This window comes from Mizuhopecten yessoensis, unplaced genomic scaffold (assembly GCF_002113885.1).
Source record: "Mizuhopecten yessoensis strain PY_sf001 unplaced genomic scaffold, ASM211388v2 scaffold3015, whole genome shotgun sequence".
NCBI lineage: Eukaryota > Metazoa > Mollusca > Bivalvia > Pectinida > Pectinidae > Mizuhopecten > Mizuhopecten yessoensis.
In genome coordinates, this window is record NW_018404833.1 from 517,571 (window position 1) to 532,597 (window position 15,027).

A 15,027-nucleotide genomic window follows, 5' to 3' on the forward strand; every position below is an offset into this window, starting at 1 on the left:
TTGGAAACAGGAGAACATAATTCACTTAAATGCCCAGGAACATGACAAGGTAATTCAGTTTCCTGCTTCCTGTTCACTTAACTTATTTTAGAGATTACCTCCCTTTGTCCATATTATTTTGGCCATAAATCACTAAATAGAAAACAGCATTCCCATTATACAACATCCTAAACTTAATATGATTCCCATCACAATCGCTAAGTTTCGAAAGATTGGGTTGAAAACTGTGAGACTAGTTGTAGTCACCAGTTTATTTAGAGAGACAGACAGTCAGCATGATAGCATAATGCGTTCCTCATTTGATTTGGCAGGCACACAAAAGGTTGTGAGGTGAACATTTTCATTAATTTCATTTTTATTAAAAACACATTTATATATAGCACAAATTAGGTCTTTGCAAACACTGACATTCTATTATTCAGTATATATATTGCAATGGTATGGTATATGCAGTAATATTTCAGAAATAATTAAATCATAATACATGTTATGTTCAATTAAATTTTTCATAATTACACTTCTCATCATAATGTTTTCTGAATTTTGATTTCAACAATTACACACATCTAATTTTGTTTTGTTTTTTGAATTGGTATTTATATTCAAAAGTTAAAAACGAATCCAGGAAAATCACCTAAAAAGCAAGCAGGTATCAACACAAGAATTTATCTCCACAAAACAAAAGCTCTCAAAATTGTAAGGCTTCCAGTTTGAAAACCACACTCTGTAAGAAAAGCAGGTCTAAAGAGCTGTGGTTTTACAGCATTCTGATATATTTTCTATGTAACACAATGGACAGAGGCATACTACAGAGGGGAAAAGCCAAGAGAAATACAATACAGTCTAGTTACATCTTTTTATTAAGTAATAAACTGAACCCTCAAATCAGGATATCTCCAACAATTATGCTTTATCACAGAAAATGTCTAACAGATGTTCCTACTTTGTGACTCTATGCTGTAGTAATGAGCATGTTCATATTAAAGGCATAACAAGTAAAAATTAAAACATTGTTTATTCCGACAACATATTCTGACAGTTAAACAACATATGAAGGCATTAGAAATGTGAAATATATGCAAGAAAGCAAGATTCTAAAAGCTTTTAAATTTATTGAAAGAGGTTCTGACTGAAGTATATACAAATATCTTCAACCTAATCAATGCTCTTTGTCAAACATTCCAGTAATTGTTAGAGAGTTACTATTCTCGAAACTTTTTTCCCCATGCTAACTGTGTATTCACTTCAATAATAAAAAAAACAAGTAAGGAATTACCTGGTATGTTCTTTTAAATTTATAATTAATCAAAACCTTCAGATACATTTTAGTAATTGTTCTTAAAATTTGCAAAACATAAACCCACATACACAATGTAATTCAAAAAAAAATCCACTGAGTCTGATAACTTTGCTTCTTATAATAAACTAAAAAAAAAGAATTTGTAAAATATTGAACCATCACCTACATGCTTGGTTTAACAGAAAAAATTATATCAGTGTGTTTTTGTTCATCCTGACTCGGATCAGATATATATATAAAGTTTTTGAGAAGGAACTGTAGCTATGCCAGACCCTTACCAAGAACGGGAGTACACAAATATACCCTGACAGCTGGTCATCGTCTACATGTCAGCCAATGTATCAATTTAGGCACATGTTTGAATTCCTTCCTTATCTCTTCTATCACTAAATTTTGATATTTTCGAAGCTAGTTTATTAACATATCCGGGTTTAACTCAACTTTACTCAGTTGAATAAATTAAGCAGCTGATCTAATGCAAATAACACTGATGCTCAATTCAAAGTTGCATTGAATTATTCATGATCTTTAAAACAACTTTCATTAAAATGTTAATAAACATCCAGTTCATTTGTCGATACTTTAATTTGTGAAATTTGCAGAAAAAGTTTTCCATACTTAAGTATGACACTAAAATGTATATAATTTTTATGAAAATTAAAAAAAAAATTTTTTTTTAACAAATTAATAATTGCCAAACAGTCTTTTAAATTGAAATTTTCATTTCTTGAATTTTATATATCTTAAGTGCAACTAGAATATTTTAGTAACTAGCACTGTGCAGATAGCTGTATAGATTCCACTACGTATCCACACCAGTTCTTGAATGTACCCAACGAAGGTCATGGGAAAAACATTCCATAAAAAGCTTAAACTCACACTTGAACATTGCGAGCACGCAAATATTGCATATTCCTGCGAACGAAAGCAACGCATGCCATTTACAAAACTTAATCATTATCTAACACAAATGTTATAGACTTTTAGCGCTAAATCAGTATCTAACACAAATGTTATGGAGTGATAATTAACATCATTAAGAAAGTATCTTAAAGAATAACTCTATCTACTGATTAAAATATTTTGGTCAGTGAAATGATATAGATCATCAATATTCAGCAAAAAAAATATGGTTTTAATTCAAGAAGCGACTCTTTGGTTATATGTGAAAACATGAATTCTTTGATGATAATAATGGCACATGTGTTGATAGAAAATTCTGATACTTACAAATACAGCTTGGATTTAGCCAGAAGTATAATTATATATATATAAATAAATGAAATAATTGACAGTACCATAGAGATAAGTAAAGGAAATATTTCATACCTGTATTTCTTAGATAAATTTGAGGAAACAAATTTGTTCCAAGTAAAAACTGAATGAAAAGAATATGTAAGATACACACTGAAAATGCTATAAATGTAAAATGAAAACTACATTTTGTAATTCTAAACAATTAAATTAAATTAAACAAAAGAATGCTTTTTAATGCAGAAATGATGATAAAATGCTCTGATTATAATGAAAAACTTACCTTTTATCTTCAAGCTTGGCTAAATCTTCTTGATTATTCTGTTCCAACTCAAATCTGAAGCACATTTAAAATATTTTAAAATTGTTTTCGGAAAAAATAACGATACATTACGAAAGTGAACTCAAAAGTGATTTTTTTAGCTTTAATAAAAACATTCTCCGTCATCAAATATATTCACATTTAAATAACCAGGGTAAAACATCTTTAATGTACATATTTTTGGGTAAATCTTAATCACTGTACAGTTTTAAAAGATAATTATGAATGAAATACAATGTATTAAATCTATAGGGAATCTTTTGTATAACAACAACATTTTACATTGAGTTTAAATGAGAAAGAACAACAAAAGTAAACAAATCAGTGATACCACATTAACTCCATCCATGTAATATGTTGAACACCTACCCTGCGGCCAGGAGGGAGAGGTTCTCAGAAGACTTATACAGGTCTGTCATGGAGTGACCCAGAAGGGATGTTCGGGAGAAACTCAATCCACACTAGAATTAAATAGAAAACAAAGTTAAAACAGTCAAAATTAATGTTTATTATGACCATAGCTTAAATAATTTGAATAAAAAAACACCTGAGTGGTGGCTTTAACATTGATATACAATGTTATACCCCCCTTTCCCCACTTTGACCTTTTAACCTTGACAGATGATCACCAAAATCTAAGCTAAGTTAGGGTTGTCCCCTGTAAGAAAGCAGTCACACCCAGTGTCCATGCTGTCAGTTGCCAATGTAGCCACTGAATGTATGTAATTTAATTTGCCTTCAGTAATTCCAATCAGACTGCAAAACTGAAAACTCACTTCCTGTCCATCATTACACATATCCTATCCATGATAATGGCATTGCTGCAACGCCAGAAAAAACATAGGAGTGGCACCGATGATGTAAGGAGTACTAAGTGTACTTACACTTTGACTTGGGACTGATGATGTAAGGAGTACTAAGTGTACTTACACTTTGACTTGGGACTGATGATGTAAGGAGTACTAAGTGTACTTACACTTTGACTTGGGACTGATGATGTAAGGAGTACTAAGTGTACTTACACTTTGACTTGGGACTGATGATGTAAGGAGTACTAAGTGTACTTACACTTTGACTTGGGACTGATGATGTAAGGAGTACTAAGTGTACTTACACTTTGACTTGGGACTGATGATGTAAGGAGTACTAAGTGTACTTACACTTTGACTTGGGACTGATGATGTAAGGAGTACTAAGTGTACTTACACTTTGACTTGGGACTGATGATGTAAGGAGTACTAAGTGTACTTACACTTTGACTTGGGACTGATGATGTAAGGAGTACTAAGTGTACTTACACTTTGACTTGGGACTGATGATGTAAGGAGTACTAAGTGTACTTACACTTTGACTTGGGACTGATGATGTAAGGAGTACTAAGTGTACTTACACTTTGACTTGGGACTGATGATGTAAGGAGTACTAAGTGTACTTACACTTTGACTTGGGACTGATGATGTAAGGAGTACTAAGTGTACTTACACTTTGACTTGGGACTGATGATGTAAGGAGTACTAAGTGTACTTACACTTTGACTTGGGACTGATGATGTAAGGAGTACTAAGTGTACTTACACTTTGACTTGGGACTGATGATGTAAGGAGTACTAAGTGTACTTACACTTTGACTTGGGACTGATGATGTAAGGAGTACTAAGTGTACTTACACTTTGACTTGGGACTGATGATGTAAGGAGTACTAAGTGTACTTACACTTTGACTTGGGACTGATGATGTAAGGAGTACTAAGTGTACTTACACTTTGACTTGGGACTGATGATGTAAGGAGTACTAAGTGTACTTACACTTTGACTTGGGACTGATGATGTAAGGAGTACTAAGTGTACTTACACTTTGACTTGGGACTGATGATGTAAGGAGTACTAAGTGTACTTACACTTTGACTTGGGACTGATGATGTAAGGAGTACTAAGTGTACTTACACTTTGACTTGGGACTGATGATGTAAGGAGTACTAAGTGTACTTACACTTTGACTTGGGACTGATGATGTAAGGAGTACTAAGTGTACTTACACTTTGACTTGGGACTGATGATGTAAGGAGTACTAAGTGTACTTACACTTTGACTTGGGACTGATGATGTAAGGAGTACTAAGTGTACTTACACTTTGACTTGGGACTGATGATGTAAGGAGTACTAAGTGTACTTACACTTTGACTTGGGACTGATGATGTAAGGAGTACTAAGTGTACTTACACTTTGACTTGGGACTGATGATGTAAGGAGTACTAAGTGTACTTACACTTTGACTTGGGACTGATGATGTAAGGAGTACTAAGTGTACTTACACTTTGACTTGGGACTGATGATGTAAGGAGTACTAAGTGTACTTACACTTTGACTTGGGACTGATGATGTAAGGAGTACTAAGTGTACTTACACTTTGACTTGGGACTGATGATGTAAGGAGTACTAAGTGTACTTACACTTTGACTTGGGACTGATGATGTAAGGAGTACTAAGTGTACTTACACTTTGACTTGGGACTGATGATGTAAGGAGTACTAAGTGTACTTACACTTTGACTTGGGACTGATGATGTAAGGAGTACTAAGTGTACTTACACTTTGACTTGGGACTGATGATGTAAGGAGTACTAAGTGTACTTACACTTTGACTTGGGACTGATGATGTAAGGAGTACTAAGTGTACTTACACTTTGACTTGGGACTGATGATGTAAGGAGTACTAAGTGTACTTACACTTTGACTTGGGACTGATGATGTAAGGAGTACTAAGTGTACTTACACTTTGACTTGGGACTGATGATGTAAGGAGTACTAAGTGTACTTACACTTTGACTTGGGACTGATGATGTAAGGAGTACTAAGTGTACTTACACTTTGACTTGGGACTGATGATGTAAGGAGTACTAAGTGTACTTACACTTTGACTTGGGACTGATGATGTAAGGAGTACTAAGTGTACTTACACTTTGACTTGGGACTGATGATGTAAGGAGTACTAAGTGTACTTACACTTTGACTTGGGACTGATGATGTAAGGAGTACTAAGTGTACTTACACTTTGACTTGGGACTGATGATGTAAGGAGTACTAAGTGTACTTACACTTTGACTTGGGACTGATGATGTAAGGAGTACTAAGTGTACTTACACTTTGACTTGGGACTGATGATGTAAGGAGTACTAAGTGTACTTACACTTTGACTTGGGACTGATGATGTAAGGAGTACTAAGTGTACTTACACTTTGACTTGGGACTGATGATGTAAGGAGTACTAAGTGTACTTACACTTTGACTTGGGACTGATGATGTAAGGAGTACTAAGTGTACTTACACTTTGACTTGGGACTGATGATGTAAGGAGTACTAAGTGTACTTACACTTTGACTTGGCACTGATGATGTAAGGAGTACTAAGTGTACTTACACTTTGACTTGGGACTGATGATGTAAGGAGTACTAAGTGTACTTTCCCTTTGACTTGGGACTGATGATGTAAGGAGTACTAAGTGTACTTACACTTTGACTTGGCACTGATGATGTAAGGTAGTACTAAGTGTACTTACACTTTGGAGTTCTTGTTTCATCTTAGCAGCCTCAGCAGGATGATTAAACCTGAACATGTTAGTCCTGCCAAGCAAAATCACAGCCCCTACAAAACATCAACATCACAGCCCCTTAAACAAAACATCAAAATCACGTCCCCTACAAAACATCAACATCACAGCCCCTTAAACAAAACATCAACATCACAGCAACTTTTAACAAAACATCAAAATCACAGCCCCTACAAAACATCAACATCACAGCCCCTTAAACAAAACATCAAAATCACAGCCCCTACAAAACATCAGCATCACAGCCCCTTAAACAAAACATTAAAATCACAGCCCCTTTAACAAAACATCAAAATCACAGCCCCTACAAAACATCAACATCACAGCCCCTTAAACAAAACATCAACATCACAGCCCCTTAAACAAAACATCAACATCACAGCCCCTTAAACAAAACATCAAAATCACAGCCCCTTATTAAATTACAATGAAACTTGATAAAGAAGTCTTTAAAAACAAATTATCTAAAAAAGATAGGCGGCACAGTAGTCTAGTGGTAGGATGCTGGATTTGTGACCGAAGGGTTGTCGGTTTGAGTCACAGCACAGCACAGCACTGTGTTGTATCTTTAAGCAAGATACTTTACTACACTTGTTCCAGTCTACTCAGCTGTAAATGAGTTTGTGGTTGGGCAGTGCTATAATTGTTGAATGCTAGCTGTGAGCGCTAAAAATGGCAGCACCGGCTGTATGCTCCCAAGAGAGTTGAGAAAGATATTGGCTGATTGCAAAGGCCCTATAACCATGGATAATAATTTGTGAACCGCTTTGAGATGACCTAGTAACTAGGTTGTGATGAAGCGGTATATAAGAACCTCAAATTATTATCATAAATTTCTACAACACATTCAAGCATCTTCATTACATTGCCATTAAAAGTGGTAGTTAACATACTTGAATGTATATATAAAGCAATGGACTTTAGTGATTATGATCATGATGTGGTAGGTGTAAATTATGATATTGTCACAGAACCTTACCTTGAGTAAGCTTGACTGGATCGGCGACCACTGAGCCGTTGATGGAGCACATGGCCCCCTGCAGTGGGTATAGAGTTACCTCCCCATCTTTATGGACAATCTCACAGTGGTTCTCTTCGACATCTATCCCAGCTATCTCTGTGTTAAACATTAAATGTGTCATTTATCGAATGGTGTTAGACCAGGTATTAAAACTATTCAATAAGTTCTGATTTACTGCGACAAAGACTGCTACATAGTATGCTAACCATCCTTGCCATTGCAATAGATACATTTTTGCTAGAGATGCACTATCCTTTTAGAATTCAGGTTAAAGCTGTAAATTTAAAATTGATCATTGATTAAAATCAAACCTGCTAAGCATCACTCCTACAAAATTAACTATGAACAGAATCTGTTTATGTCTTGACCAGTCTTAAATTCCAAAATTTAAAAGCTGATCACTTGATCTAAAGTGCGTATTGCAGAGTTATCTTCTCTTGTGAGCAGGTATCGATTGTAATACGTCATTGGTTTGAGTGAGAAAATTACATCGTTTTCTCAAAAATTGATGACGTTACTCTCACAAACAAATGACGTAACAATCAATACCTGCTCACAAGAGCATATAACTCTGCAATACGAAAAGACGGAATAGTCTTACAATGTCAGCCCATGTTTTAGTTCTAAACGTCTTTAGCAGAGGCCACATTGTAACCATCTTGGGTGTTGGATCAGGGAGATAATAGATTGCACATTTATGCATCAATACATCATATGGAGTTTCATTCGAATTTGGCAAGTAACTTTGGATACAAGTATCTGATAAATTTATGGTGGAATAATGAATAAATTTAGAACAGAAACCATTTTCCTCAAGTTTGTTCACAGACTTTGTTTAACTAAAGAAATCCACAGAAACAACCGCAAGGGGACAACATATCAACTTCAAATTTAATTCATTTAATTTTTATAGTTCTAAAATAACTACATGTAGATGGGACTGATTCAAATACCCTCTGTGAACCACATTAAAAACAATAAACTGGCAGTATGAGATATCTGATCCTTACCAATATCTGGCATCTCCTCCGAGTCCGGCCTTCCCACAATGGTACTTCCCTCCTGCAACCAAACATCCATAGCAATGGTACAAAAAGGGTTTTCAGATACTGATTCTAGATACTAAATGAACAATGAATTGAATATAAAATTCTGGAAAAGCTACCAAATTCGTCAAATTGACAACGTTAATACATACAGAATAACAACAACTATTTTAGTGGTGATATCTGTTTCTGTTTTGTGAAGGAAGCAGGTATCGCCAGCTTAAATGCTGATTTTACATTAAGAGAGCTTGCTTACCTTTAGATGGTACAACATGATCCCTGTGCTGAGGATATCATCATCTATACCAATCAGGTGGGGAAGAGTAGAGTCCAACACCACACCGAGTCCCTCTTTACGTATGGCAAGTGTCTGGTCCTAAAGTCATAAAGAAATAGAAATATCGTCAAAATTTGTGTATAGTGCACACTTTTTTAAAGGAAAAATGAAAGTGTCAAGAAAGGGGTGTGCACTATATCCACAAGAACAATCCAAAACCAGTCCTCGGTCGCAACCATTTATCGTGAATTTTTCCAGGATTTTCGGAAATGTTTTTAAATATGCTTCCAAAGTGAGGTGCTTCCATATACTAATTATAATTAAATTCATAATTATGAGGGAATGATGTGTGCACAATGTACATATCAAGTGTAAACAATAGATACTCTGGCAATACCAGGTAATGGCTTGCACTTATCTGGGTGCATATGATAGACAAAAGATAGCGAAAGCAGCAATCGTGGTGGATGTAAATTTCAGAATGGCTTACAGTTCAATTTCACTTTTAAACATATAAGCCTTAAAATATGTTACCATATTTTATCTAGATCTATAAGCTTTAATACCTCTCTCTATATAAATGTTACTTTTTTGTTTTGACACATGTACTAAACATATCAGATGTTTACAAACTGAATTACATTGTATTCAATTCACATGAAAATTCTTCTCACACTACCGGAGTATATACAATTCAATTGAGTACACTAATCAAACTGCTTATTGTGATATTTCTTCATTCATCAATTCCTGGAAAAAACTTAAGTTTTATAAGACCAACTTCAGGGTTGTGTTGAAACTTTAAAAATATTTTAATATATATAATGTATTCATTTTATACTCATTTATCTGCCATGCTGTCGCATGTGATAACATCAGTGGTCTATAATATATGCAAAATTTCCGTAATATTGTTTGAAATAATACATGATATTTGTCAGAATTTATTTCCATTTTTTGATAGGAAACATTGTACCTCTTCATATTTAACAGAGAACTTCCTGAAATCCTATTTTTTTTTTATTCTGATCATGGTGCACATTAGCAGCAACAAAAACTGTATAATTACCTGTAAAATATTTTGAGTCTCATTCCATTTTCCTGCCCATTCTTCTGTCAATACCTTAACCTGGAAAAACGAAACCATCACATGTTTTACAATGAATGCATTAAAGTGGTAATGTATAGATTTTTTATGTTATCTTTTCTAATAATTTTTCAATATTACAAGGCATTTGGATTGTTATGTCACGCCTGTGCCCCTTTGACCATCAATGTCCATATCAGAGAAACTAACTTAAACGCAAAAACTTAATGTCGATGAAGATGCTGACAAAGTCAATGGACCGTGAAAGTGAGGCCGCATCCAACATTTGATGCATGGGTTGAGATATACTACCTAAGTTTAGTTGGTCTAGCACTTATACTTTCAATGAAACTAAATTAAACCCAAGACCTTAATGTTGACGCCATAAAAATCCACACCTTAGTCTCGCTTCCGCGACTTCATTGCTGCGAGGCAAAAATGTATTCTCTATTTCTTAACACATATCTATCAACATTTGTTTCATCAATTTTTTTCCTTGAAAAAGACACACAATATAGACGATACCAAAGATTCTTTATGGAACTAATCATTTGCCTTGGTCCACAGAAACATGCTGATTCTATAATGATTTGATGAACATTTCTTAAAGTGTCCAGATTAACATCGCAACAACAATATTGCTGCCTTTCATGGTGAACAGAGCAAAACTTACCCTTGCTTCATTTTCATGCAACTTTTCCTGAACTTTAGGAGTTGAAATGTTGTCCTGCAAGGAAAAATATCATTCTCATATAAATGTCCGTTTATATATAGAAAATGCTGAGCACAACAGAGCGTATTTCAATTTGTCCCTTCCTTTCCTCATTGATAATATTTACACAATATTCAAACAGTTTATAATCAGCATGTATGTACTTTTTTTTTCAGTTCAATTTAAAAATATATATATAAGTAGTAAACTGCATAACGGGTATTTTTAGTGGTTTTTTTATTTCAACACTTTCTGTGATGGTTGGAAATCGCCAATTCAACACTTTCCCCTAAAATTTCTATCTTACTTCAGGTTGTATGCAATAAAAGGATAGTTGGATCATAGCAGGAAATCACATATAAACACATGAGCTTATGACTGGATTACTGCGGTAATACCAAAACTGATGTCAACAATCAGTTCTTTAACCAAGGGTTGGTCCAAAATGAAACATATAATTATAATTAATTCATTAATTAATCTACCTGGACATCCTAAAGTAACTCTTTCTGTCAAATGAACCATTCTGCTCAGGCTCAAAGTGTATAGCATCGCATCCAATAAATTCTATCTATTCTACAGTAACTCATGATTCTGATGCCAAAGTGTCCATACATGACCTACATGTACATCAAACGTCTATATATACCTTCTACACAAAAAAAAACAATTACCTGATAAGTATTCAGATTTTTACCGTTATCATATAAAGCAGGTATATCTTATCAACAACTGATGTTAAGCTAAAAGGTAGATCTGCTCCTTTACAGAAATGCTGGGAAACTTACGATATTGCCACCCAGCAGAGTCTTTAGTCTGTTAATCTCATCTCGCAGGTCTCGGATCAACTTCACATTGGGATCCTAAATAAACAATGAGAGATTGATTATAACAGCAGCAACTCCAACAACCCCGGTGGGGTATACAATGGTCTCGGGTGGGTGTTGCGATATCTGTGCTGTAGCATTCAAGTGAGGTGGCACAATAAATGATACCGTTGGAAGAATGGTCCCACTACAAACAGAATACAATACATCTCCAGCTCACACGCAGGCATACACACATAGGGAGATATTAGCCAGGTGGCATAGGACTAGTAGTTAGCACCTGATATGGCAGCTCCTGCAAATTCCTGAAAATTGCATTGATTTATGCATATGCAAATTGTATTGATTGTATAAATTGTATATCTATGAACATTTATTGTAAAGTGCTTTAGAGTGGCTTATTCTAGCTAGATAGGGCGCTATATCAAATGTTGTACACTATTTTTATTATTATTATAACATCAATTTTATTCAATCACAACAGCTGTTCTATAATTGCAAAATTATATCAATCTAAATGAGAAGTTTGTTTTGATAGAGAAATATAACTTAACATAAACAAAAAGGTAATTATCAAACTTATTCTTAGTTCTTTAGTAACTTCAATAAATTCTCTTTTTTTCTCTCAAATAACAACACGCTTTTAATAATTTCAAGTATTTTAATTTAAGATTAACAGGGAGAAAAACTATTGAAAAACATTACAAAAAATACAACAAATACACTGTATTAGACATCTCAGAAAACAATCCATTCATCATATGAATGTTTAATTTAATACCTCATTCCCAGATAGTTTGCTTAGTGATGTTTTACCTCATGCCTAGTGGGTCTGCTGATGATGTTCTTACCTCATTCACAGTAGGCCTGTTGATGATGTTCTTGGCTCTGTTGGCATACCGTAGTGTACTCAGAGTTTCTGCGTAGTTCACATCCGCAGGTGATATCGCTGAATAAATCAAACAATTTCATCATCAATATTTCATAACAGTTCTAGAGATGGTAGTAAAAAACAATTCTGCCCTTCTAAACTTCTTTAAAACGACCTTTCTTCATTAACTGACAACAAATTATAATAACAACCTAAAACTTTTCATCATAAAGGGAAAATATTCATTAAGGCTGTATACGCCATTATTCCTTTATGACATCAGCACCATGGTAGTAATACTAAAATTTGTTATCTACAAAATGTAGTGGGATCATGCAAGTTAATTTTTGTCATTTATAAAACATTTATTAAGATTTTCCCATTTTCATTTTTAATACATTATAGTATTGCAGTAGATGCAGTTAGTTGATATCAAAATGATTCCTACCTCTTGAATAACTGAACAAGTAAGTTAAGTAAAAAATCATTTTGATATGCAATATTTATAATAAAACATGTTTAAATTTACTATGAACTTGTAGCAAAATTATGCTTTATATAAAGACACCCCACGTAAGAGCATCGAATCGTTATTAACAAATTAAGACTATGGTGAACTAATAACTTTGATCCTCTCAGGATAGTTACAAACATGTTTTTCTGTGTTTGTATTTATCTTAAATATGTGGGATACAAGGTATGTCAACACTCATGAGTACTTACTGGCCACCATGATAGTTCGAGAGTTTCCTCCAAGGCTGTCCTTTAGGAGCCAAGTCAGGACGGAATCTCGATACGGAATGAAAAATGTCTTGCCGGATTTACCTCCCTTCTCCGATATCTCCGCTGTAACATGTTCATAGACACTTTTTAGGAAAATATTTAACATACTTTTAACACTGATTCATATATAAGCAAACGTGAAATAAGTGAAAAACTTGCACCATCTTCAAAATAAAAGGGTTACACTTCCATTATCTACTCGGCACCCTTGGAATGTCGTGACATAGACAACGGCTCACAGTAACCTAACAATATATGATTGCTTCCAAAATAACTGACCAATGAAAACACTGATAGACAGCCGTACCTGAGCTTTAAATATCAGATTATCAAAGAGCTATAGTCTGAGATCAAAGCCTGTCACATGATTCAATTTTAACTCTATAATTGAACATTACTCCAAGACCACAGGCATGCAGGTCAAGTATCATCTGCAAGCTTGCGATTCTGTCAAGGCAAAATTCAGGGGAGGAGATCAGCAGATATATACTGTACCTGATATGGAAAAGGTAGACACTACAAACATGCATTTAATGAAGGGTTTTCATCAAGAACAGTCGAAATGACCGGTTCAGTTCTGATTTTACATGTTCATATCACCTTATTCTAATATATCTCATGCGTTATTTTACAAAAGTTTGCCAGTTAAAAATATCATTTAATTTGGTCTGTTTAGATAAAAGTTACTGAAAAGCATGATTTCAGGTCCAGTAAAATCTGTCTTTTAATACCACCCTTAAGAAGGGATCAAACCCAGCCTTTACAAAAATAGACGATTGGCCTTAATAGACAGATTGTCATTGTAAAGTGATCAACACTTAATAACACAAAAACGTATTCTTTAGATGGTCGTAATACACAGGTGGTCTTTATAGACAGGAAGTTTTTGCTGTATACATACCGAGTACACTGATAACTGACCCGAGAGTGACCAGTGATTTGTTGATGCTTGCACCCTCTTTTAACCTCTGACCAGTAGCCCCAGAGGAGTCTGCTCGCTCACTACAAAATCAGACATCGGTAATTAACGAGCTAACTATAATAAGCCTTTGATAATTGATCATTGTCTACTAACATGTATCACGAAAGATCTTTAAATTTACCGAACAGCCAACATTATGATTATTATTGGATATCCAGTGTTTATACAGAACGAATTAAGTTGGAATGAAGGCATTGGCAGATTTTTATAACAAGAGGCCCATGGGCCTTAACGGTCACCTGATATATTTATACAGAGAGTGGATTTTTGTTTTTAACATGAACAGAAATATTATTCAAAGTGACAAAAAACAATAAAATCACCTTATTCAATATCTAGCATGCAGATTTAAGACTGAAAAGTATTTGAAACTAGCACCTCTGATTCTAAACAACGAAAATGAAGAAATTTTATTTTAGCACACAGACTCCATTGGGCCCCACCCTACAGCCCTTGGGGGTAGGGATGGCTCAAAATTTACAAAGTATCAAACTGACAACTTAGGGTTATAATTCCAATCAAGTTATCAACATGTAATATTCAAAGCATCATTTGCCATTATAAACCATAACAAATTTTGCCCCCCCCCCTCCTTCCCCAGGGGTAAACGTGAGACCCCAGGGTCATGAAATTCACAATTTTGGTAAAGCACCCTAAGACCCTACCATCTATGAAGAGTATTTGATTCTACCATATCTGGTCTTGAGAAGAAGATTTTTGAAATTTCAGTCAATTCAACCCTTTTTGGCCCCACCCATCAGCCCCGGGGGTTCAGTCAGGGCTGATATGTGCATACCATCAAACTGCTTTCCAATACTGATAATTCTAACCCAAATTGAATTACTTCCAATGGCAATTAAACAAATGTTAGTCCAAAATGTGATTTCCCTATGTAAACTATAGTAAAGTTTACCCCCTCCCCAGAGGGAAACATGAGACCC

The 15,027-nt window shown here is 34.6% G+C and overlaps 1 protein-coding gene across 2 annotated transcripts in view; it reads right to left on the reverse strand.

The window, feature by feature from the left end:
* Positions 1 to 15,027, reverse strand: part of LOC110446839 (kinesin-like protein KIF16B) — a 41,796-nt gene that overhangs the window by 13,662 nt on the left and 13,107 nt on the right. The window contains exons 11-23 of one of the 2 annotated variants that reach the window (XM_021492162.1): positions 14,006 to 14,106; positions 13,045 to 13,167; positions 12,302 to 12,399; positions 11,412 to 11,486; positions 10,585 to 10,638; positions 9,894 to 9,953; positions 8,804 to 8,923; positions 8,512 to 8,563; positions 7,460 to 7,597; positions 6,430 to 6,515; positions 3,246 to 3,337; positions 2,838 to 2,891; positions 2,180 to 2,215 (exon numbers count right to left, since the gene is read on the reverse strand). In XM_021492162.1, the coding sequence (XP_021347837.1) occupies positions 2,180 to 2,215; positions 2,838 to 2,891; positions 3,246 to 3,337; positions 6,430 to 6,515; positions 7,460 to 7,597; positions 8,512 to 8,563; positions 8,804 to 8,923; positions 9,894 to 9,953; positions 10,585 to 10,638; positions 11,412 to 11,486; positions 12,302 to 12,399; positions 13,045 to 13,167; positions 14,006 to 14,106 (1,089 nt within the window). The remainder of the gene's footprint in view (positions 1 to 2,179; positions 2,216 to 2,837; positions 2,892 to 3,245; positions 3,338 to 6,429; positions 6,516 to 7,459; positions 7,598 to 8,511; positions 8,564 to 8,803; positions 8,924 to 9,893; positions 9,954 to 10,584; positions 10,639 to 11,411; positions 11,487 to 12,301; positions 12,400 to 13,044; positions 13,168 to 14,005; positions 14,107 to 15,027) is intronic. The other variant, XM_021492163.1, reaches the window with a different exon arrangement.